The sequence below is a fragment of the Octopus sinensis genome, linkage group LG4, assembly GCF_006345805.1.
Source record: "Octopus sinensis linkage group LG4, ASM634580v1, whole genome shotgun sequence".
Classification (NCBI taxonomy): Eukaryota; Metazoa; Mollusca; class Cephalopoda; order Octopoda; family Octopodidae; genus Octopus; species Octopus sinensis.
The window spans coordinates 24342848-24369654 of record NC_043000.1 but is presented as its reverse complement, the minus strand read 5'-3'; the positions used below and the strand labels follow the sequence as shown (position 1 = coordinate 24369654).

The window sequence follows — 26807 nt, the reverse complement described above, 5'->3', positions numbered from 1 at the left end:
ATGCACAAGAAAGATATGTTTCCCAAAACATCTAAGTGGTGATAACCTAGCCAACCCATACTAGCATGGAAAGCAGTTATAAAATGATGATAATGGTGTAGTGGTGATAGTGGTGATGAATGATGAGGATGATGACTGACTTAATTAAATTTGAATAAATCATGGAAGTTTCTGCTGTTTTGATTAGCCTTTATTACCTAAATTCATCATCACCTTCATCATCATCACCATCACCACTGTCATCATCACCTTCATCATTGTTTTTATGTCCACTTTTCCTTGCTGGCATTTTTGGGTGGGACTTTTTGTGGTAACATTTTACAATTGGATGCTTTTCCTGATGCCAACCTTCAGTCACTTCTTACAACACACAGAATGGCAGTGTACCTATTTTAAACATTACAAATATACAAAGTATAAATTAGATTCAATAAAAGTCAAATTAAATTTGATGCAAAAATTTTTTGATCTCATATTTCTTGGTCAAATTTAGCCTCACCACTAGAAAAATTCTTTTAAATATTGAAATTGCATCTTGAATCATAAAATAATATTTCCAAAATAGAATAATCAGATATTTAAAAACTAAACAATGATTGCTTTTATCTAGTTGTTGTTATTGATTAGTTCCTGGTTAGTCTTTAATTGAATAAACCTATAATTAAAGGTATTCTAGCCTTCTCCATTTCATGTCCTTTCCTTTTTTAAGTCAGTGATATTTGGCTGTTATTTCTAGCAGGTTGAGCAACCATGTAGACGACTGGACTCCTCATCGGCTGGTATGTTAATAGGTGATTAGATCAATAATTAATGGTAATTAATTCCCTGCAATACCATAAGCACAACTGAGCCATAATTAACTGAGGATTTTCAATAACTGAACTTTAATTATAATTAATGTAAATGACAGAATGCAAATGAGTTGAGAATGTGTCTGTCTGGACATGTAAGAGATCATCAGCTGATGTAAACAACAGAGATAGTAACAATGATATTGATGTATGGTGTTAATAGAATATAGATAGGTTGATTGAACAAGTATTGTGAATGGAAAATATACAGGACCCGCCATCATCATCAATGATCTCATCTTTGTGGCTGGAGATTTTAACCTTTTCTTTATTGTATTTACTTTGAGATGCTCTGTGTTTATTTCAATTACTTTAAATACAACAAAGAATTTAGTAAAATAACTTAGTTATCATTAAGCTAGTGTTAGGAATATAAATTGTGACTAAGGTTTAGTGGAAGATTTTAATTTAAAACTCATGGAAACAAGATATTTGTACTCAGAGCCAGTTTCAGCCAGGTTGGTATCAAAAGGGTTAAATTATTAACCCTTTTGTTACCATATTTCTGTGGAGATTCTCTGTGTTTCTTTTAATTATTTTAAATATAACAAAGAATTTAGTAAAACAACTTAGTTATCATTAAGCTAGTGTTAGGAACATAAATTGTGACTAAGGTTTGATGGAAGATTTTAATTCAAAACTTATGAAGACAAGACATGTGTACTACAGAGCCGGAGGCGGTTTCAGCCGGGTTGCTAACAAAAGGGTTAATGGGAATGTCAGACAGCAACTTGGTATCTTCCATGATGTACATGGAGTTGGTACCAGAAATGAAGAGGGAACTGGGCTCCTGGAGTTCTGTGATGCAAATAACCTATTGATCTGCAACACCAACTTCAGGAATCCAGCTAGGCGTCCACACAGTTTCCATCTGCCAGATTCACTCACAAGGCATAGGTTAGTCTTTGACTATATTAGAAGACGCATACCCAAGGTGCCACACACTGGGATTGAACCTAAACCACATATTTGCAAAACAAGTTTCTTAATCACGCAGCCACTCCTGCACCTATGTTGCAGTTTGTTGCATTAAGGTGTTGATTTTTTTCTGCATGTTTCTTGCTCCTCTCTCAATGCATCCTGCATCCTATTTCAGCATGCAATAGACAATCCATTCTGTGACATTTTGCAGAGTGTTATTTTTAACTTATGGCAATAACCTCACTGTACAGCACACTGCAGTGGCTTCCATGTGCAGCATTCTGCACAGGTTTTGATATGCAACACTCTTCATTTTTTACCTGCCAATCAACAAAGTTACCTTATTTTTATCTTGCGGCTGCAACCTTACTATATAGCATTATAAGGAGGCTTCATTGTGCAGTACTCTGTGCAGGTTCTGATAAGCAGTTCTGATATGTAGCATTCTGCATATTTACCCGCCAATTAACAAGGTTACCTACCTACCTAGCAAGCATAATTCAGTCGCTGCTCTCTTACAACTATATTCCCTGCATGAAACCATGTCCTACTTTCTCTTCAATCCCTGACTCCCTCACTTCAATTCCTTGAAGGGTTTATTCTTTGTTCTTAAAAGTACCCCTCCTCACCTTCATCATATTGCAGTTTGTTCTGTCTGTTGTTTTCTTTTATAAGTCAGTCAAGGTATCTACCTACAACAGGTCAATGTCTGCTAGAGGTAACTAGGGCCTGGTCTGAATCCCTGCAACAGAGCAGACTTCACTAGAAGTATTCAAAGACCAGATGATAATGACAAACTAAAGTTTTACAGCCCTTTTTATTTCACAACAAAAACTGGATATTAATTAGACTAGTGGGGCTGATGGGGCTTTTCTTTGTTTATATTTTCTCACCCCCCCCCCCAAATCTTGCTTTTATTTTTTCTGCTTCTTCCTTCATGTCTTCTTCCTTCCTATTCTATTTTCTCCTTTTCTTCTATCTTTGAAGAAAACAAAGGAGGAAGAGGAAAATGTCCCCTATCCCTTCTCTTTCTTCGCCATCTTCCTTACTAATCTTCTTCCTCATTTTCTCCTTACTTATTTTCTGTTTCTTTTACCCTCCCCCCTCTGGTCTTAGTACCCCACATTGGTCTTAGTACCCCACGTCTCTCAGTGTTTAGATGTTTAAAATTTGAGTGAAATATTGATGTGAACATTCTCCTATCAGAGAGACAGAATACAATTAAGTATTTTGTCAACATTACCCATCATAACTATTTCATCTTCAACTTAAAGGTAGATTTCTAATCTTTTTCTGTGGCTAAAACTCTGAGTAAGAACCCACTGTATGATAACCAAAAGGCCAGTATTGTGACCTAATATGATCTTGTCTAGCTTTGTTGAAGTGAAGATGACTCTAGGCGGATAATAAATATAGAAATATCATGTTTTGGTATTAATACTGCTTGCTTTTGTCGATAATTATTTTTTCAGGTAATATATCATCAGTATCATATAATGTCCACTTTTCCATGGCTTGATTGGGTCAGGTGAATTTTATTGAAACAGATTTTCTATAGCCAGATACCCTTCTTGTTGCCAATCCTCACCTGTTTCCAATCAAGGTAATATTATTCAGTGGTCAGGTGTGTTTAGCACAGAAGGCAAGAAACAAATGACTCAAGTTGTATGATGGCGACTCTCATTTGGAACCACCACTTGATATCAAGACAAAGATACACAAACATACACATGCACATACATGCAACAGTTTTTTCGGTATCTGTCTACCAACTCCACTCACAAAGAGTTGGTTGGCCCCATGGATATAGTAAAAGAAACTCAAGGTGCCACCCAGTGAGACTGAACCTGATACCACATGGTTGGAAAGCAAGCTTCTTAGCCATACAGCTGTATATACATACCCATACTCATATATATGCACTAACATTTATAAACAAGTGTTGAGAAGTATAGAATAACACATTGCCTCATAAAAATGAAACCAAGCACTTTTTATAGCCTGACAAATGTGCTTACCATTGCACTACCTGACAGGAGACATCGTTTCTCCTCAAAAACAAGCATTTAAATGCTGTCTTTACAGTCCTAAGCTTTTACTTCAACATAAATCCATCACATGCTTCAAGAAAACTTCCATATGCTCACTTTCTGGTACTGTCTTCATCACTTCCAGTACCATTGTCTATCTGTCCAATTTCAAGTAATTTTAATCCCATAAATGTATGAGTAGGAGTGGCTGTGTGGTAAGTAGTTTGCTTACCAACCATATGGTTCCGGGTTCAGTCCCACTGCATGGCACCTTGGGTAAGTGTCTTCTACTATAGCCTCAGGCAGGCCAAAGCCTTGTGAGTGGATTTGGTAGACGGAAACTGAAAGAAGTCCATCGTATATATGTATATATGTGTGTGTATGTTTGTGTGTCTTTGTTTGTCAAGCAATGTTGTGGGGACAAACTCAGACACACAAACTTATACACTCACATATATATATATACATATATACGACAGGCTTCTTTCAGTTTCCGTCTATCAAATCCACTCACAAGGCTTTGGTTGGCTGGATGCTATAGTAGAAGACACTTGCCCAAGGTGCCACGCAGTGGGACTGAACCCGGAACCATGTGGTTGGTAAGCAAGCTACTTATCACACAGCCACTCCTATTCTACACTTATGTAATTTATTACTTCTTGGTGAATCAACAGAATTGTATGTGTGTGCTTGGGTGTGTTTATATATATGTGTGTGTGTGTGGTGGAGGTGCATGGTTTAGATTATGATTTCAATTCCTGGATCAGGTGTTGCATTGTGCTCTTGAGCAAAACTCTTCGTTTCACATTCTGCAAATGAAAAATCTTGTGATGGGCCAGTGTCCCATCTAGCAAGAGGAATATATATATTCACCATAGGATCTGGGAAACCAGCCTTATGAGCTTATGGCTGAGGGAGAACCTTTGATATTTACACACAAAACTCCTGTGCTAAAGCGATATGTAATATGCTGTACATCAATTATGTATCAGTTATTTGCCGTAAAGCAATGCAAGACTTTTCAGTTTTTCTGTGAATCTCTGAAGAATTTCTTTGATTTTGATTGTCAGAATTTTTGGATGATTGACTGTAAAGAATAAGAATATAACATAACCAGAAGATTTCTCTTTTCTTTTCTTTTATTTTTTAAGGTCTACTGTTCCAAGTAAGCATCACATATCATTAGCCTCAATAAGCGAGACTAAAGAGGATATTCCTTAAACTATAATCCACCATTTATCTAAGATGAAAGTTTGCTTAATTTAAAGACATTTTTCTCAGTCTTTCACTTGCTGCTAATGTGAATGTACCTTTGTGGGGGGGGGGGACGATTGCTAAGGCAGCCAAAATATGACACCTACTACATGAAAGCAATGTCTGAAAGGGTTGAAATAAATATAAATTTCATCATCATCATCTCAGCCTCTCTCACTTCCATTTTCTCTCTCTCAAATCCCTCGCAAGTGCTTCTTACCATATTTGATGGCATAAAAGACTAAGGGCATTTTAGACACACCTCAATTTCAGCAGCTCATTCAGGAAAAATTGTGTCTGGAACAAAATTAGCTTATAGGATGCCCAACTTCATATAAAGGACCCAGGGTGAATTTTGGAGATTTTTTTTTTAATAAAAATGTGCATTTTATAAACCATCATATAATGGCATATGCAGAACTTCCATGAGAACTTTTTTTTTTAAATGAAAACTACATTATTTGTTCTGCTAGAATTAACAGTTAAATCTCTCTCAGGTAACACTGCCATTTTTTTTAAAAGGGAAGGGCTTATTAGATAATAGTTCCTCTAATAAAACATAATGGCCATAGTTGGAATGTCTTTGATCCTAGGTCTACTTGATAAGGCTTGATCTGAGGCTTAATAAACCAACCTATCATTTTGTTTACTAATTAACAAATTTAGAATGAAGCAGGTTCATTTAACACTGGAAATAAATAAATGAATAGATAATGTGAATTTGTAGTCATATCTCTAATGAATTTTACCTGTCCATGTGTTTTAATTAAATCTTCAAAATAATTGAGAATTTGAATGGATTTAATTAAAATAATGATTTTTTTTTCATTATGAAGGTAATATTTGGAACATACCACATAACAAAAGGTTCTTACATAAATTTATATAATGGAAGGTTTTTAAGGACCAATTTTAGCATCATGGATGGTCTGAAATGGATTGGCATTAAAAGAGTTAAGTTTCTATCCACCTGAAAGAAAAGTGAGTCTTCCATAGGGATTTTTATCAGAACCTATTTTTTAACTGACACCAACTTTGATTAGGAATCTTCAGGTACAACCTTCTTTCTATTTTGGCGGGATGTCTTCACCTATATTCACACATATACTCGACCCCATCTCTCTCTGTCTCTCCTTTTTATTCCCTACTTTCTACCTATCTGTTATCAACCAATTTCATCATGTAGATATTTTTATTGCTCAAGGCTGTCTTATATTTCAGTGGGGGGGAGGGTTATCAATTTCAAATTTAGCCCTTTTTATGTGTTCTTTCTTTCTCTCTTTCTTTATTTCTAGCCAATCCCTTCTATCAGATATTTGTTTCTGTGCCTCCCTTTAAAATCGACAAGCAAAAAAAGAACAAAAAAAAAGTAGTAAAAAAGAGAAGAAACCAAAAAAAAGTCTTTGACTAAGATTTAGTTCTGGCATGATGTGGCAGGAGGAATTACTATAAAACAACAGCAGACTGCTTGGCCCCTATTAAAACCCTCCTTTTTCAATCTCTTCACCCTCATCTCTGTGCCTATTTCACCACTAAGCATCCCCTACCTTCAACCTCTGTATCTCTCAGTTTGTACATCTTGATGTACTGGGTCTATCTACTCTTACTAACCCCTTTCCACCCCTAATCAGGGTTGAGCAAAAGTGACTGTTGCTTGGCTAAGGCTCTGCTTACATCAGCCAAAATAACACTCACCAGATGTTACCACTTCTGTCTGTTTCTCTTTCGTTTACTATTTTTATGTTTTTAAAGTCACCTCTCTCTCCCTTTTCTTTACCTATTATCCTAACCCATTCCCAACACCCACTACATCTACTCCACAACCATGGCAATCAACTAAATATTATTAATTTGCATAAATTACTGAAACTAAATAAACTATAAAAGAACAAGCTGTTGAAAAATAAACAAATGAATGAGTAATTTTTATTTCTAAAGGAGGTTTTTCATCAATATTTGTCTGAAAGTGCAACAGCTTCCCTCCTTCCCCTATTAATAAATTATAGTATACTTCTCTTTCAATTTAAAAGTATTCTTCTTCTGGTTGGTTTCCTTCGTTATGCTGTTTGCTACTACTCTCTTTACCTTTTTACTTGTTTCAGTCATTTGACTGCAGCCATGCTGGAGCACCGCCTTTAGTCGTGCAAATCGACCCCAGGACTTATTCTTTGTAAGCCTAGTACTTATTCTATCGGTCTCTTTTGCCGAATCCGCTAAGTTACGGGGACGTAAACACACCAGCATTGGTTGTCAAGCAATGTTGGAGGGACAAACACAGACACACAAACATATACACACACGTACATACATATATATATATACCTGGCTTCTTTCAGTTTCCGTCTACCAAATTCACTCACAAGGCTTTGGTTGGCCCGAGGCTATAGTAAAAGACACTTGCCCAAAGTGCCATACAGTGGGACTGAACCCTAAGCAAGCTACTTACCACACAACTACTCCTCTACTGCTATTATTATTATTATTTAGGGCGGTGAGCTGGCAGAATCGTTAGTACACTGGGCAAAATGCTTAGCAGCATTTTGTCCATCTTCAAGTTCTGGTTTCAAATGCCACTTGAGTCGACTCTGCCTTTCATCCTTTTAGGATCAATAAAATAAGTATCAGTTGAGCCCTCGCATAGTTAGAGTGTGTACCACCCAGGGCAGCTCTTCCGTTTGCCACCCACAAAAAACCCGGATTGCCTACACCAGGATGGAAAATGCTGCCCCTATTGCCTCCCCCACTAGCTACACTAGGGCAATTCAGTACTGGGGGTCAAAGTAATTGATTTCCCCCATCTCCCAAAGTGTCAGGCCCTGGGCCTTTAGTAAAAAGGATTATTGCTATTATTATTATTATTAGATTATTTAGCTCACGGAATCATTAGCATGCCAGCCAGAATGCTTAGCAGTATTTCATGTCTTTACATTTTGCGTTCAAATTCTTTCTAGGTCAACTTTGCCTTTCATCCTTTCAGTGTTGATAAATTAAGTACCAGTTGCAGGATCTTTTCTATTCTGAAGCCAGTTTTTTCAAATTTTTCCTACTGAACCAAACAATTTGAAACTTCGTATACTGGTAGAATGTGTCAAAAGTAAACTTAATTGTAAACCAGAATAAAAACAGAATTGTAACTTCTAAGTTTAACGTTGTTTAATAATTAGAATTTTAACCAATGATATTCCTCATTCGGCTTTATTTTATTTACTCCGTCTCGACCACCAATTTCGTGACGTATTAAACATCTTAAATGTAAACAAGCTATAGTCAGCCACCTTCTAATAACAAAAGTTTGTCTTTGAAGTTACCGGCTAGGAGAAGCATTGATGTACATGTGTGTGTGTGTGTGTTTGATGGGGTGTGGGAGACAGTATGTTGTGTAAGTGAAGTGCTTCTGTTAGTGTGTGTGAAGAGACAGAGAGAGTAATGTATGAAAGAGAGAGATAACTGAAATTTTTTACTCGGTGTATGTGTATATGCCTGAATGTATGTGTGTATGTATCTGTGTATGTGTATGTATGTATGTATGTATGTATGTATGTATGGCCGATTCAATGTAATTTTTTACACATACTTACACACACCACACACACATACATACACACACACATGCAGACATACATATACACATACACCGAGTAAAAAATTATATATATATATATATATAAATATATATATATATATAAATATATATATATATATATATATATAATATATATATATATATATTAATTTATAAAAATATGGTAAAGTAAAAAAATTACTTAACCACACACCGAGCTTTTTAGAAATAGCAGCCAAAAATTTCTCAACTGCAAGAAAAAGTCTCCCAGACAATGCATATTCAGAAATAATTCACATACGTATAAGAGAAAACAACGAAAAATCACATGGATTCTCCGATATATGTTATAAAAATATGGATTCTCCGATATAATTATAAAAATATCGTAAAGTAAAAAAATTACTTTACCACACACAAGCTTTTTAGAAATAGCAGACGTCACAAAACTGCTTTCAACGTCACACTAACAGATCGCAGTAACGTTTTAGATATGAAAACAAGCAATCTCATTGGTTAAAATTCGCAGTTTTAATCTACGATTAAAGTCATAATATAGATTTTTCTCAAATAAACTAGTTCCACTCTATGAGTACACAAAGTTTCAAATTATTTAGTTAACTAGAAAGATCTGGGGTCCTGGCCACAAATTTGAAAAGATCCCCAGTTGCATACTGGGTCGATCTAATCGACTGGCCACACCCCACCAAAAAAAAAAAAAATTGGGGTCTTTGTGCCTAGAGTTGAAAAGAATAAAGTACCAGTTGAATACTGGGGGAGGGGCAATGTAAATGGCACCACCAAATATGGAGGCCTTGTGCTTATAGTAGAAAGGATTATTATTATTATTATTAAGCTATGGCTGACTTCCTTTATTTAGTTATCCTTCTGACCAGTTTGGAAGGATTTATCAAATCTATAAAGAATAAGGAGAAACGTGGAAAGGGTGTGGGGTGTGAGGGGAATTGGTAGAAATTGTGATGTAGTATTTAATTTTTGAAATTTAGTTTAGCTGTGATCGTTGCCAGGGCCACAGATTGGCTCCTGTGCTGGTGGCATGTAAAAGGTACCATTCAATCGTGATCTTTGCCAGCATCACCTTACCGGCACATGTGCTGGCTGGTGGCACATGAAAAACAACATTCGAGCATGGTCATTGCCAGTGCTGCTGGACTGGCCCCCATGCAGGTAGCATGTAAAAAACACTTTTTGAGTGTGGTCGTTGCCAGAACCGCCTGACTAGCCCTCGTGCCAGTGGCACGTAAAGCTCCCACTACACCCAGAGAGTGGTTGGCATTAGGAAGGGCATCCAGCTGTAGAAACTTTGCCAGATCGGATTGGAGCCTGGTGCAGCCTTCTGGCTCACCAGTCCTCTGTCAAACCATCCAACCCATGCCAGCATGGAAAACCCGACGTTAAACAAGGATGATGATGATGATTTTATTAGTTACATTTACTCAGCGATAATGCTACATCTCAATTTTCAGTGTTATTGTTTATATGCACACACACACACACACACACACACACACACACACACACACACACAAACACACACACAAGCAGACACACAACTAGAGGGATTTGAAAATCATAATTCTAATTTGTTACCTGTTTATTTGTTTTAGCAGAAAAGGAGGTTAAAGGTAAATTATTTCCCCAACTTGCCACCATATTTGATTTGTCATTCTCCATCACCTTAGTTTATGTGTGTGCGTGTGTGTGTGTGCATGTGCTCGTGCACCGGGTTATATATGTATGTGTGTGTGTACGCGCACACATCTGTATGTGTATATGTATGTATGTGTGTGTATCGCATATATATATATATATATATGCACACCACCCATGTACCTTAAGCCAAAAGCAATCATCTCTCTCTCTCCCCTCTTTCCTTTTTTTTAATCTTTATTTTTTTACATTTTTCATTTTTATTTCAGTGATGAAGTCTAGTTGTATTATTCTGTCTGATTATCTTGACTATCACATATCTACAATCTTGCTTGTTTTCATGGCACCCTTCTGTGTTCTAGTTCTCAACCAGAACTCAGCCCCTTTCCTCACCCTTCCACCACCATCCTCTCTCTCTCACTCTACACCACAACCACCACCACACCTACACCCTCAACTCTATGCTAAGTTTGCCAATATTCAGGGGATGGGGGGTGTAGCAGGTGAGAGGCTGTTCCTTGTCATATATTATGTGAGGGAAGAAGTAAAAGAGGGTCCTTTCATACATCATCACCATCAGTCACCTCTACCCACCACCACCACCACCACTGCCATCACCACCGCCACCATCATGTTGTTCACAAACCTTACAAACCCTTGTTGATATGTTTACAATGGCACCTAAACTTTAAAAAGAAGGTAAGTCTAGAATTAATTATAGATTAGCTGTTTGTTGTTGGTTGGCCAAGGGAGCAAGTCCTTGCCTTACTTGTTGGTACAGACTTTTGAGGGTTTTTTGCTTGTTTTTTTAATTTACTGGGGTTTGTTTACTTATTTCTCTACACCATCTGGAATTAATTGTGTAAGACAGAGCTAACGAGGAGAGAGCCTCTACATGGCTGTTTAATCAACCTTGTTGAAATAGCAGCTGAATCTCCCCTAAATAACACCTTACTGATTTTAAATAAGGAAAAGGACATATTAGATCATGTTGTCCTACTATAGCTTTAAAGAAAGACTGGATGGTCATGGCTGGAACAATTTTGGTCTGGGTGTGAGAGTGGGAAGAGGTTAAACAGCTACGACAGTCCTGTAAATAATACCAACACAAACTAACAACCAAAAGCTTGTTTGTGTGTGTGTTTTCCCTCTTTCTCAAGAATGAACACATATACATTCATATACCTACACACACACACATCCATGTATGTGTACCCAAACTATGTTCCCATTTGAAACTAGAGATACTGCTTTATGTAACAAAATTTTTTCCATATTAAATAAACATCTCTTTACCAAAGAATGTTTACATTCTCCAAAACATTTCTTTAACGTCAAACCAAGGTCTCTTCAGTCTTAAAAGCATTTTTGTCGTTACTGTCAAACCATATCATTACCATTAACATATATTTCTATATTCAAAAATATCTCCACCATTGTGTATGTTTTACTGTCAATTAATAACAACCATAAATGTGTGTGTGTGTATTATTATCAAACAAATAATAATTATTATCAAACATATGCGCAGGAGTGGCTGTGTGGTAAGTAGCTTGTTTACCAACCACATGGTTCCGGGTTCAGTCCCACTGTGTGGCACCTTGGGCAAGTGTCTTCTACTATAGCCTCGGGCCGACCAAAGCCTTGTGAGTGGATTTGGTAGACGGAAACTGGAAGAAGCCCGTCGTATATATGTATATATATATATGCATGTTTGTGTTTCTGTGTCTGTCCCCCTAGCATTGCTTGACAACCGATGCTGGTGTGTTTATGTCCCCGTCACTTAGTGGTTCGGCAAAAAAAGACCGATAGAATAAGTACTGGGCTTACAAAGAATAAGTCCCGGAGTCGAGTTGCTCGATTAAAGGCGGTGCTCCAGCATGGCCGCAGTCAAATGACTGAAACAAGTAAACGAGTAAAAGAGTAATAAATGTTGTAATAAACGTGTGCATGTATTATTACCATCAAACAAATGATAAATAACATAGATGTATGTTTGTCAAACAAATGATATTGAAGAGAAGTCTCGACTGTTGAATGATGAATGTTACTACCATCAAACCGGCTTCATACCAAACAACTGTCATTGCCCTTTTTCTATTGTAAAATGTTATTTGCATGTTCTTGCGACCTACTCAGGATCCTCTCTGCAACTGAATTAGAAAACAAGCATACAAAAATGTATTTGTGTGTGTGTGCACACGCACACACAAACACATCCCTCATTCAGACCAACATACAACTACTCTCTCTTTTACTTGTTTCAGTCATTTGACTGTGGCCATGCTGGGGCACTGCCTTTAGTCGAGGAAATCGACCCCAGGACTTATTCTTAGGAAGCCTAGTACTTATTCTTTCGGTCTCTTTTTGCCGAACCGCTAAGTTACAGGGACGTAAACACACCAGCATCGGTTGTCATGCGATTTGGGGGGAGGGGGACAAACACACACACACACACACACACACACATACACACACACACACACACACATATATACGACAGGCTTTTTTCAGTTTTCGTCTACCAAATCCACTCACAAGACTTTGGTCAGCTTGAGGCTATAGTAGAAGACACTTGCCCAAGGTGCCACGCAGTGGGACTGAACCCGGAACCATGTGGTTGGTAAGCAAGCTACTTACCACACAGCCACTCCTGCGCCTACATGCATATAATTAGGAGAGCAAACATAAATTATTGTGGCCATGCTGGATCATTGCCTTGAAAAGTTGGCCCAAGTAAACCAGTGATTGACTCATTGAAAATCTGTAACTAATGATGACACTAGTGTTCACCAAATGTAGTATAAATTGCTGAATGGTTACTATAGCCCCAGCCATATGAGTGGATTTAGTAGACAGAAACTGAAAGAAGCTCATTGTATATGTATATAAGGCGGCAAGCTGGCAGAAACGTTAGCACGCCGGGCGAAATACATAGCCGTATTTCATCTGCCGTTACGTTCTGAGTTCAAATTCCACCGAGGTCAACTTTGCCTTTCATCCTTTCGGGATCGATAAATTAAGTACCAGTTACACACTGGGGGTCGATGTAATCGACTTAATCCGTTTGTCTATCCTTGTTTGTCCTCTTGTGGGTAGTAAAGAAATAGTTATAAATTGCTGAATGGTTACTATAGCACCAGCCATATGAGTGGATTTAGTAGACAGAAACTGAAAGAAGCTCATTGTATATGTATATATGTGTATGTACTTTGTGTCTCTTTGCTGTGATATTGTGATAACTGTAAATGAGTGCCACTGATATTACAAGCAATACCCCACCACACACACACACATTTCCAATTTTCCATGGGAATATGTCCAAGCCTTTGCATGAAGATAGGTGAAGGTTGACGGCAGTAAAGCCATTTGGCCGTAGAAAATGTACCTTGATGGATTTTGTATGACCCATGCAAGCACGGAAAAGTGGACATTTAAATGATGATGATGATGATAATTTAAGATAAAAAAAGCTTCAAACTTAGAAGGTGAAATGTGATGTGATGTTGTTCATTATTTACCTAAGAGTATTTGTACTGTTAGTGAAGGGAAATAGCAGGAACCAGTAGGCCAGGATCACATATTTGGCCCATGTGGAGTGGACAGTGAAGACTTTTAAAATGTTATCTTGCCAATTTATAGTAGGGAGAAGACGTTTTACAGGTGTTAATTTATAGTCTTTATCTGTTGTTGTTTAACCCTGCGTCAACCCTGATTGAGCAGGCTTATGGTCACAGGTAGTCAAACTATGACCTTCTCTTCTTTTTTCGGGGAGAGCAATGTATCAAAGACTACATTATCTAGGTGTCCATTTTTTATGATGGTACAGTGACTTGAGGGCAATCTGGATGCTAATTCTAGCAGATCAAATAACTACATAGAGGCGTTGCTGTTTGTTCCTTCCTGCACCATGCTTGGCTCATAAGGGCTGGTTTCCCGGTTTCATTGGCATATAGGTTCCTCACCCTTGATCGAGAGTCTGCTGCTCTAACCACTTGACCATGTGCTTCCACAACTACATAGAGGTACCTAGTGGTTAAAGACATTCCAGCTATGACCATCCTGAATTTTTTTGTTTAGATTTAAGACTAACACATCTGTCCAATGTACCTTCCCTTTAATATGACAGGATGCAATTTAAGGAAGGCTTGGCTACTATTTTTAGCTAGTTGAGCAGCCATGTTGGGTTTCATTTTTTTTGCTCATAGTTTCTGCTTTAGCATATATGTAGACAAGGTTGTTGTTTAGTTTCCACAGTTAGTATGCCGACAATACAGGGTGTGTATATATATATATATATACACACACACAACACATATATATGCATATACACACACACACACACACATATATATATATATATATATACACACACACACATATATACACACTGCTTGTGGTTTACCGAACTTCTTAACTGTGTACTTGTTGCTGTTGTTATATAGTCTCTGGCTGATCCATTCTAGACAAGTGTTGTAGGACTGTTACTGGTGCACCATTTCTAGACATTGTTCTTTATTGTTGTTGTTGCTGCTGCATAGTCCATGACTTTAGGCCTCTAGACAGAGAGAATGGAAACAAATAAGCTTTTAACATATTTAGTAGTCACTTAGTGCTATCAGACACAGATTAATCTGCTTTTGTCATTATCTGGAGATATTCCTGAACTAATACCAAAGAGATTTCAGAGTTTGTTGGTTTATGGTTCCTAGGCAAACAGCTTGGGTTGGAGTGAGCTTGAAAATAGTCATTCTAACATACTTTTTGGGTCATATATATATATTATATATATATATATATGTCTTTATATATGTATGTATGTATGTATGTATGTATGTATGTATATATATATATATATATATATATATATATATATTATATATATATATAATATATATATATATATAATATATATATATGAATATAAATGTATGTATAATATATATATATGAATATAAATGTATGTATTATATATATATATATGAATATAAATGTATGTATATATATATATGTCTTTATATATGTATGTATGTATGTATGTATGTATATATATATTATATATATATATGTATATAATGTATATGTATGCATGTACATAAATCTACAAACATACTTACATGTGCATGTGTGTGTATACACACATAGACTTGTACAGATACATATATATATATATATATATATATATATACACACACACATACATACATACATCCATACATAATCAGTTGTATAAGAAATATAAGTGAAAGCGTCAGCGCACTATGTTCTCGATCCAAATCATCTGCTATAGAGATCTCAAGATTATTATATGCTTAGTTCTGTCACATGATATTCCTCCTTCCTACTCACACACACACACACACACACACACTTTCACACTCACATATTTCTCTGTGTGCATATGTATCTGTGGAACAGTACCTCAGTTACTTGCAGGGTATGGAAACTAAATACTGGTATTCCATAAGCTTTTCGCATGTGTGATAAGTAGTAAATGTGCTAATTTGCTATAATTACACATACTCATTTACAAATTGTATTATAATTTGAAATTCTATGAGAAACAAAATGAATTTCTAAATTGAGAGGCAGTGTAACGAGGTATCGTAAATCCTATGTCCTTGCCATCTAAAATAGTCTCCTTGATGTCATCATCATCTTCATCATTGTGTGTCTGCTTTTCCATGCTTGCATGTGTCAAATGGAATCTGTTAAGGCAGGTTTTCCATGGCTGGATACTCTTCCTGTTGCCAACCCTCACCTGTTTCCGAGCACTCTTTTACTTGTTTCACTCATTTGACTGCGGCCATGTCAGAGCACCACCTTTAGTTGAACAAATCAATCCCAGGACTTATTCTTTGTAAGCCCAATACTTATTCTATCGGTCTCTTTTACCAAACCGCTAAGTTATGGGGACGTAAACGCACCAGCATCGGTTGTCAAGCGATGTTGGGGGTACAAACACACAGACAAGCATATATACACATACATATATACAACGGGCTTCTTTCAGTTTCCGTCTACCAAATCCACTCACAAGGCTTTGGTTGGCCCGAGGCTATAGTAGAAGACACTTACCCAAGGTATCACACAGTGGGAATGAACCTGTAACTATGTGGTTGGTAAGCAAGCTACTTACCACACAGCCACTCCTGCACCTACATTTCCCCATTGCCAGACATGTTTTTCATGTAAGACTGGAAACATACAACCTCACTTGTATAACAGGGATGCTCATTTACAACCATCACATGATCTCAAGATAACGGTACACATAAATACATACACACACATCTTTTGTTGGCTAGAGGCTATCGCAGAAGACACCTGTTTAAGGTACCAAGCAGTGGGACTAAACCTGGAACTATGTGGTTGGGAAGCAGATTTCTTACCAAACAGTTATACCTGTGCCTATAAATAATGAAGTTCTTTAAAGAAATATAGACAGGTGTTATTTTATCAAAACATTTTTTTGAAAACGAAACTTTAATAAACACTTTTCTAATTAATCATCCATACTCTGTAATTGAAAAGAAAAAAAAGAAAAAACAAAAATAGTGAAAATTGATATTTGTCCTTTGTTTTTATTTAGAATTTAAAAAAATAAACTGCAACGTAAAAATACTGAGTCAAAATAATAAATGACATATATTGATTTTTAAAACTATTTTTCACCCTCTGTTAGAATTATTAAATTCCAAGAAATATTTATAGTGTATTGAATTATTCTCTTTCAATTGCGACAATGTGAACTTAAGTGAGTTCTACAATGTAAGATGTAAAGTTTCTAGAAAGTTGTCTGAAAACCTTGTTTAGAATCTAGCATCATGGCTGTGTGGTAAGAAGTTTGCTTCCTGATCACATTGTTCTGGGTTCAGTCCTTGGGAAAGGTTTTTTTTTACTGTAACCTCAGGTTGACAAAAGCTTTATGAGTGGATTTGGTAGACAGAAACCAAAAGAAGCCCATTGGATATATACATATATATATATATATATTTCTGTGTGTGTCTGTGTTTGTCCCCCACTGCACCTTGACAACTGGTGTTAGTGTGTTGATGCCCCTTAACATAGCAGTTCAGCAAAAGAGACCGACAGAATAAGTACCAGGCTTAAAAGTGAGTAATGGGGTCAATTAATTCGAGTAAAACTTCTTCAAGTCAGTACTCTAGCATGGCCACAGTCTAATGACTGAAACAAGTAAAAGATAAAGCTCTTCTTGTTCACTCACATGAAGACATGTATGTGGTCTAGTGGTTAGAGTATTAGATTCATGATCATATGGTCATGGTTTCAATTCCTGTACCAGGCAGTACATTGAGCAAAGCACTTCTTCACATTTTTCCAGTCTACTCAGCTGAAAATAAGTACCAGTTGAGTCCTTATGCAGCCCTGTCTCCCTGTAGCTTTCGTATCTTGAATATTCTATGACAGGGGTCCCTAAACTTTTTAGACCATCAACCCCTTCATGGAATCCTTGACCACCCTCCATTGACCCCCCCCCCCAGGCATGTACGAGAAAATAAATAAATAAATAATAATAATTAAGTAGATGTGCGTTCATCAACCTCTTAAATAGTCCCATCAACCTCCAGGGGTCAATATCGACCACTTTGGCGACCCCTGTTCTATGAGGTCAAAGGAGAGAAAGCCAAGGGGCTGTCCATGTCTGTTTGCAACTACAGAGGTACCTAAAACAATTAACAAAAGCATTGTACATGCTTCCAAGTTTTATTTACTTGCAAGTGATGGTTATGGTTTTTGTTTGTTTTGGAGAAAATGTGAATGTCTGAATCCCTTTGTTCCCATTGAACTCTCAGAACAATTGGAAAAATTACTATTTCACTTTTAGCAAAATATTTCACTTCATAAAATGTTCAGTTGATATGTCACAGGTAATGTCACGCTGGTGGTTTCCAAAAAAACAATGAAACAGTGCTAGACCATCAATCATCATCATCATCATCGTTTAACGTCCGTTCTCCATGCTAGCATGGGTTGGACGGTTCGACCAGGGATCTGGGAAGCCAGAAGGCTGCACCAGGCTCCGGTCTTATCTGGCAATGTTTCTACAGCTGGATGCCCTTCCTAACGCCAACCACTCCGTGAGTGTAGTGGGTGCTTTTTACGTGCCACCTGCACTGGTGCCAGGCGAGGCTGGCATCAGCCACGGTCGGATTGGTGCATTTTACATGCCACCTGCACGGAAGCCAGTTGAGGCGGTACTGGCTTCAGCCACAATTCGGATGGTGCTTTTTACGTGCCACCGACACTAGAAATTTTAAGAACTTTGTATTAAGTAAACAACAACAACAAAAAAAGTTAAACATATTTTTCCTTATAATTCCTTAATTTTAATTTCAAATTTCTAATCCTACCAAATATTATAACTAGATGATTATCTCCCTTGTAGTAGCTGTAACCATTTGGGGAATCGCGTGTATTTTATAGTGTAATCTTTCTGAAATACTAACGTGAATTTTATATTTTCTAAAGGGAAGAAAATGTGAACTTGAACAGGCCTTACATATAATGGCTCTCTACTCATTTAATTGTTACTAAGTAATGTTTAATTATCATAATTTTAAATTAAAATTAATAACAAGCCAGAAGCAAAATATTTTGAATTTTTTAATAAATTTTTATTCTATAATCTCTTAGCAAATAAATTTTTCAAACCTGACTTCTTTTCTACTTTTTTTTTTGGCTATATTTCTGAACCAATCTCCCCTCTTTCTCTGTCTCTCTCTCCTTTTTTTATCTTTTCTTTATTTTTTTTTTCTTGATGTTAATTGAAAGTAAACTCATGGAGTTGGAAGAATGTAAACTGATACATTGGTAGTAAGATAGGGTTATTTATTTTTAGTCAAGTGTTTGTTTCTGGGTAGAAATTTCTCTGACCATAATCTAGCATCCGCCCCCTCCAGCCCCACCATCACCTCTTTATCTCTGAACATCACCCACTTAGCGAACCTTTATATTGCAAATTAATTGCCAACATAGACTAATACTTTGGGTTGTGTGGTTATGTGTGTGTGTATTAAGCTTCTGCTTCTGGTGCTTAATGTTATGTATTTATACTCCAGATTGTTCTGAGGTAAATAAGGTATTCTGTGTCTGTGTAAATAAGCTATCCAATAACACTGCATCAACCTTAAAAGTAAGAAAATCACTAAATAAACGAACGATATATTATATTTCTAATGAAGTGCACTAGAATTGCGCTAGTTAATAGTGAAGAGTGAATGAAGTCGGTGTTTTTTGGCAAAGGAATTGATGTTTAAGATTTTGATTATCAAAATATTCCACTAGGAACATTCTTCCATGCATTTATCTATCTGTCTATCTATCCATCTCTATCTATCTATTTGTCTATCTATCCATCTGTCTATCTATTTATCTATATATCCACCTGTCTATCTATCTATTTATCTATCCATCTGTCTATCTATCTATTTATCTATCCTTTTATCTATCTGTCTATCTATCCATCTGTCTATCCTTTTATCTATCTGTCTATCTACCCATCCATAAATCTTTTTATCTATCTATTCACATGCACACACACAAACACACACACACACACACACACACACACACACACACACACACCTATTTCTGTTGGTAACTAGTATAAATTAGACTACCTCATGAATGTATGTACATATGTATGTGAGCACATACATGTACACACATATATTCAAACACTCAGATTTATACACACAAGCAGGTTTTATATTAAAGAAAGGTATGTTTTTGTTTTATATCATTTTCTTATATCAACACTAGCAGTATCGCCCGGCGTTGCTCAGGTTTGTAAGGGAAATAACTATAAAGCATTTTTAGAGAGTTATAGCCAAAAAATAGCAAAAAAATGGAAAAAAAATGATGGTAAATTTTTTTGAGAGTTAAAAAAGGTGGAGTTGCGTCCCCTAGACGGTCTGTGGTTTGGGTTTCTGATTCTCGACCCCATGTCGAATTTATCGATTTTTTTCAGAACTGAGGGAACTTTTCAAAATTTTCGCTGCGTTAGTTTTGAATTATGACATTGGGCTATGTGTGTGTCAAGTTTCATCAGAATCGGTTGAAAGCCGTGGTCAGAGTGAGGGTACGAGAAAACAGACACACAGAAAACGCACAGACAAACTGCCGTTTATATAGAGAGAGATTTCAATTAAACCAAGGAAATTGACTTTCTGTTGTTACATTCCTGAGGTAAGGACGTTGGACCAGAAACAAAACAAAAGTACAAAATATCAAACTAAATGACTTTAGTTATGGTGCATCTACATTCCAGGTTCAAATCCCATTGGAGTCTCAGAGATCGATAAAATAAGTACCACTCTATAACCAGAACTGACACAAATATGTACAGTCCACCACTTCAGTTTTCCTATTTAGTGTCAATACAGTATGATACTATTTCTCAGTAAGACTTGTTCAGCTCCTTCCTAGCAAACCAGTGTCTCAAATGTAACCAACCTGATGTATAGGAATGCTTTATCAATATTCTAGCCATGGCTGTCCTTCCATAGAGTAAGGTTGGTGTTTAAACTTTAAACCATCCATATCCAGCCAAAATATTTTATATGTTTTATATTCAAAGTGGCCAGATCTAGCCCCTCACACATATATCCTATAACAGTAGTTCCTAAACTTTTCCCTACTCGGGACCCTGGTGCAGCCGTCTGGCTCACCAGTCTTCAGTCAAACCGTTCAACCCATGCCAGCATGAAAAGCAGACATTAAACAATGACGATGATGATCAATTTTGCCTTTCATCCTTTCTGGGTCAATAAAAAAAGCTATCAGTTGAGCAATGGAGGTCAATGTATTCAACTTGCTCCTTCCTCTGAAGATCCTGGGTTTGTGCCAAAATTTGGAACCATTATTACCTGATGATTAATAATATTTTTCAGCTGCATTTATAATATGTTGAAGTTCCCCTCTTGATCCATGTCTTATTTTGAAACTTATACAGGGAAAAATTGCTGGGAGGGGTTTGGCTGTTGAAGGTTAATTGACTATTTAGAAATTTACATCCTGGTTTTTCGGTAAGTATGGAATTGGTGCCAGTTGTATACTGCCAGACTTCAAAAGTATGCTTAATTGTCCATTAATAAATTCATCATTCATTCATTAATCATTATCATTTAACATCTAGTTTCCATGCTGACATGGGTTAGATGAGTTGACTTGATCTGAGGAGTTGGAGGATGGCATCATACTCCAATGTATATTTTGGCAAGATTCCTATGACTGGATACTCTCCCTTATGCCAACCACCCGTTAGAATGTACTTGGTGCTCTTTTTCATGGTACCAACAAAAGTATAGGTCACCTCATCTCGTAACTTGTATGCCTAAAACAGTTCCTATAATTGAAGGAGAGCAGAAGAAAGATATATATATATATATATATATAATGTATGTATATATATAATGTATGTATGTATGTATATACGTATATACTCTTTTTTTTTTTTTTTACTCTTTTTACTTGTTTCAGTCATTTGACTGCGGCCATGCTGGAGCACCGCCTTTAGTCGAGAAAATCGACCCCGGGACTTATTCTTTGTAAGCCCAGTACTTATTCTATCAGTCTCTTTTGCCGAACTGCTAAGTGACGGGAGACGTAAACACACCAGCATCGGTTGTTAAGCAATGCTAGGGGGACAAACACAAACACATACACACACACATATATATATACATATATACGACAGGCTTCTTTCAGTTTCCGTCTACCAAATCCACTCACAAGGCTTTGGTCAGCCCGGGACTATAGCAGAAGACACTTGCCCAAGATGCCACGCAGTGGGACTGAACCCAGAACCATGTGGTTGGTTAGCAAGCTTCTTACCACACGGCCATATAATGTATGTAGATATATATATGTATATATAAATATATATGATGGGCTTCTTTTCAGTTTCCATCTACCAGATCCACTCACAAGGCTTTGGTTGGCCCGAGGCTATAGTAGAAGACACTTGCTCAAGGTGCTACGCAGTGGGACTGAACCTGGAACCATGTGGTTGGGAAGCAAGCTTCTTTTCTACACGGCCACGCCTGCACCTATATGTATACTTTATCATTTATTGAATGGTTGTGCCATTTGTTTTGTTCATTTAACTTCCTTCAATACAGCTGGCCAGAAGAAATAACAAAACTGAACATTCACCCAGGTAAAATCCACAAACAGCCCCTGGATCTACAGTAATCCGTAACCAGAATATTTTTGACATAGGATGCGTTCATGAAAGAAGAGCCATGTCTCTGATCTTTTCCCCTTTTCACCTCCAACTATGGATGCTTAGTTAAGAACATTTAAAGGTCAATGTCCACAGGGAAGGGGTAATGTGAGGAGTGGGGGTGGAGAGGAGGGAATTAAACATAATGGCTGGGTTGTTAATGTTATTTTGTGGTTTTGTTTACCAGACATTCCTAACAATTTGTTAGCTGATTCAGATGTCATAGTGTGACACACATATTTATCTATCATGTATGTATATATATATATATATATATATATATATATATATATGCGTATGAATATGTGTGCTTATGTGTAATTGTGTGTGTGTGCAAATGTATATCTGTGTATGCATGCATGTACATGTCTGAAAATCTATACATTTGTGGGTTTGACAGGAGCTGGCCAGGCAGAAGGCTATGCTTATATATGTGTGTATAGATATATTTATGTATGTATGTAGATGTAGATAGATATATATATATATATATATATATATATAATATATATATATATGCGTATGAATATGTGTGCTTATGTGTAATTGTGTGTGTGTGCAAATGTATATCTGTGTATGCATGCATGTACATGTCTGAAAATCTATACATTTGTGGGTTTGACAGGAGCTGGCCAGGCAGAAGGCTATGCTATATATGTGTGTATAGATATATTTATGTATGTATGTAGATGTAGATAGATATATATATATATATATATATATAATATATATATATATAGATAGATAGATTTATGTATGTAGATATATATGTGTGTGTGTATAGATAGATAGATAAATAGATAGATATATTTATGTATGTATGTGTATATAGAGAGATAGATATATTTATGTATGTGTATGTAGATATAGATATATTAAGGCAGCGAGCTGGCAGAAACGTTAGCACGCCGGGCAAAATGCGTAGCCGTATTTCGTCTGCCGTTATGTTCTGGGTTCAAATTCCGCCAAGGTCAACTTTGCCTTTCATCCTTTCGGGGTCGATAAATTAAGTACCAGTTACGCACTGGGTCGATGTAATCGACTTAATCCGTTTGTCTGTCCTTCTTTGTCCCCTCTATGTTTAGCCCCTTGTGGGTAGTAAAGAAATATATATTAATGTGTGTGTGTGTGTGTGTTGTGATCTAGTAGATACAGATCACTGAGATAAGTACCAGACTGAAATAAGTGCTGGTGATGGCCCAATATAGCTAAAAGAATATTCTTGTTCAAGATTTGAATTCATAAATCAGGATTTTATAACTCTTACCCTACTTTACCCCAACTTCTATCCCACAAATTTTCTGTGTCTCCTCCCCCTGTCTTTTTGTACCACTACTATAATGGCCTCTGCTCTTTTTGATACTGGCTGGGGCTCATTCACTCTCATTCAAGCTCCTCATCACTGCATTGTCTTTCATCTTCTCATCACCTTATTGTATCATCCCCACAGGTTCTGTGCTAACTACTTCACCCAGTCCTTCTACCCCCATCTGTTGACCTGATGAAATATCTCCCCTGACCATTTTTTCTTGCAGTTGTCCAAGAGGAACCTCAGCCATATTGAAGTCTTAGGTCTCTGAGTGCCAGCAAAAGACTTAGACACAGTCCCTTCCTCTTGACCCTATCTTTTGTCTTTTACTTGTTTCATTCATTGGACAGTGACCATACTGGAGCATTGCTTTGGAGAGTTTAGTCAAACAAACCGACGCTAGTACTTATGTTTTAAGTTTGGTACTGATGCTATTGGTCTCTGAAACTGAAATGTTCAGTCGAGGGGATGTAAACAAACTAACACCTGTTGTTGAGTGGGGAGAAGGAAACAAACATAGACACACACACACACACACACATACCTGTACGTCTATGATGGGCTTCTACATATAGTTTCCATCTACCAAATTCTCTCACAATTCATTCCTTAGCCTGAAGTTACAATAGAAGACACCTTTCCAAGGTGCTGCACTGTGGGACTGAATCCACAACCATGTGGTTACTAGGTGAATGTCTTACCCACACAGCCATGCCTGAGCTGATGTAGTCAAATAGGAATACTTTGGCTTTTCTTTTCTTTTAATAATTTTTGTAGTAGAACTGTCAATCAAAATTTTGTTGTATTTATGTTTGGAACTCATCTTTGATTAATATCGACTGAGTGACAGACATACTTATAACTTATGACACTTTATTTAATGTTTTCAAGGCAAGTCTATTCTTTATATATATATATATGTGTGTGTGTGTGTATTCAGATGAATATCTTTGTTTAAAGACACTGCTTAGTAAGCATCATTCTGTTTATAAACTAATATCTACAAAGATGTGGTCACTTCAGCAGATGTAGACAGTAAAGTTCTCTTTACCAAACTGGCCTACATTTATAATAATAATAATAATGAAATTATTGTATACAGTGCTCAGGTGCACCACACCTTGTCAAAAGTGTGTATAAAGCATATGCAGTAATGTACAAATGTCTGGGAAGTGAACAGTGCATGAGTCAGATAGATGCTTGCGTGTGTATGGAGGGGAGAAAATCAGGTGTAGTGTTGGCGATCTCAGGAAGCATGGACGTTTTGAAGGATGCAGTGCTCCGACAACTAACAACTGATGCCAGCAGTTTGAACCAATCTCTCTTAATCTACAGACAATTCTATATTTGTTATGGAAACTGAAATCAGATTCACTTGGTTTACTAACTGATACTCATCTGTGTGTGTGTGTTATTGCGATATATGTTGACAAGTTCTGATAAGCTCTCCATTTGCTGGGAATTTTTTGAACCATCGAAAGCAACTCGGGGACAACAGCCACCAGGAGTTGATGATGACATCACTCCTGTTTTTTATGCAGTCTCCTGCATTCGGGTTCAAAGCGCTCTACTCCATTCTTACACACGGACTTCCAAGCCTTTCCAGTTAACTGCCAGAGCCTCCAACCAATTGGGAGGGACACAACATAAAATGAGAGACTGCTTGATATGATCATGAAAACGAAGTTTTGGGCATCCATGAGGCCTACCTCCAGTCCTGGTCTCACTGAATAGGACCATTACTACATCACATGACACTGCACCATACCACATCATACTACAGTACAGCATACACACCACCACATCGCATGACAGTTTATCTATCGGTTTATCAAGAACAATGCTGCCTTCGAGAATTGATTTGACTGATCACAGAATTTATTCAAATTTAGAGATCACATTTAATTATCTTACTCTACCTGAAGCAAAATAATTGCCAAATATATAATACTCGTGCACTGGTTTTATTTTATACTTCAACACATAAGCATCTCAAGTATTTCTTTTATGATAAACTATGTAGTTTAAAAAATGACTAAAGGATATTATAACTTCTTTTTTTCTCTATAATCCCTCCTTTTACTTTCATTTTTTACAGCTTATTTCCTGTTTTGCTCTGTTTTTTTTTGGTTTCTTTTCTCTTATCTGTTTTTCATTCTGTTTCCCTCATCCTCTTTCTGCTTGTCTCTCTTGATTTGTACAATTTCTAATTTCTATTTCTTCCAGAATTACCCTTTGGTTGGGAGAAAGTTGAAGATAGCCACTATGGAACCTATTACATTGAGTAAGTAGATGTGTATCTTTTTTTTTATCTCAGCCAACCCCTGCACACAGTTACGTATTGTCCTTCTTTAAGACAACCCATGCTAGCTACATCTGGTGTCTTAAGATAAAAACATTGTTGTTGGTATTGTACTCTTCAGCAAAGCTTCATTTAAAAAAATTATATATATATATATATAAAGAAGTTCATATATATATATATATATATATATATATATATAGGGAGAATTCATGAAAAAAACAAAATACAAAGACAGGTGGTGTAGAAAATAAACAGATGTATTAGTATAATGCTCGGGAATTGAAAAAGTCTTTAATGTTTTGAGCCTATGCTCTTCCACAGGAAGGAACACAGAAACAAGGGGAGGAGAAAGGAGAGAAAAAAAAATATATATATATGGACTTCTTTCCATTTCAGTCTACCAAATTTATTCACAAGGCTTTGGTCAGCCTGGTACTTAAGTAGAAGGCATTTGCTCAAGATTCTCTGCAGTGAGACTGAACCTGAAGTCATGTGGCTGCAAAGCAAACTCCTTAACCACACAGCTATGCCTGCATCTCTATTTGTTTTATGCTAATATTTAGGGAAGTAATGAAAACTGATTTTCTTATCTCTACAGCTTGAGCTGGAACAAAAAAAGAAATAGAGAGAGAGATACACACACACACACACACA

General features: G+C 36.7%; 1 protein-coding gene across 10 annotated transcripts in view; it reads left to right on the top strand.

Moving 5' to 3' along the window:
• Window positions 1–26807, top strand: part of LOC115211129 (membrane-associated guanylate kinase, WW and PDZ domain-containing protein 1) — a 777470-nt gene that overhangs the window by 655327 nt on the left and 95336 nt on the right. For all 10 annotated transcript variants that reach the window (XM_036501925.1, XM_036501922.1, XM_036501921.1 and 7 more), the window contains one exon: window positions 26075–26132. In XM_036501925.1, the coding sequence (XP_036357818.1) occupies window positions 26075–26132 (58 nt within the window). The remainder of the gene's footprint in view (window positions 1–26074; window positions 26133–26807) is intronic.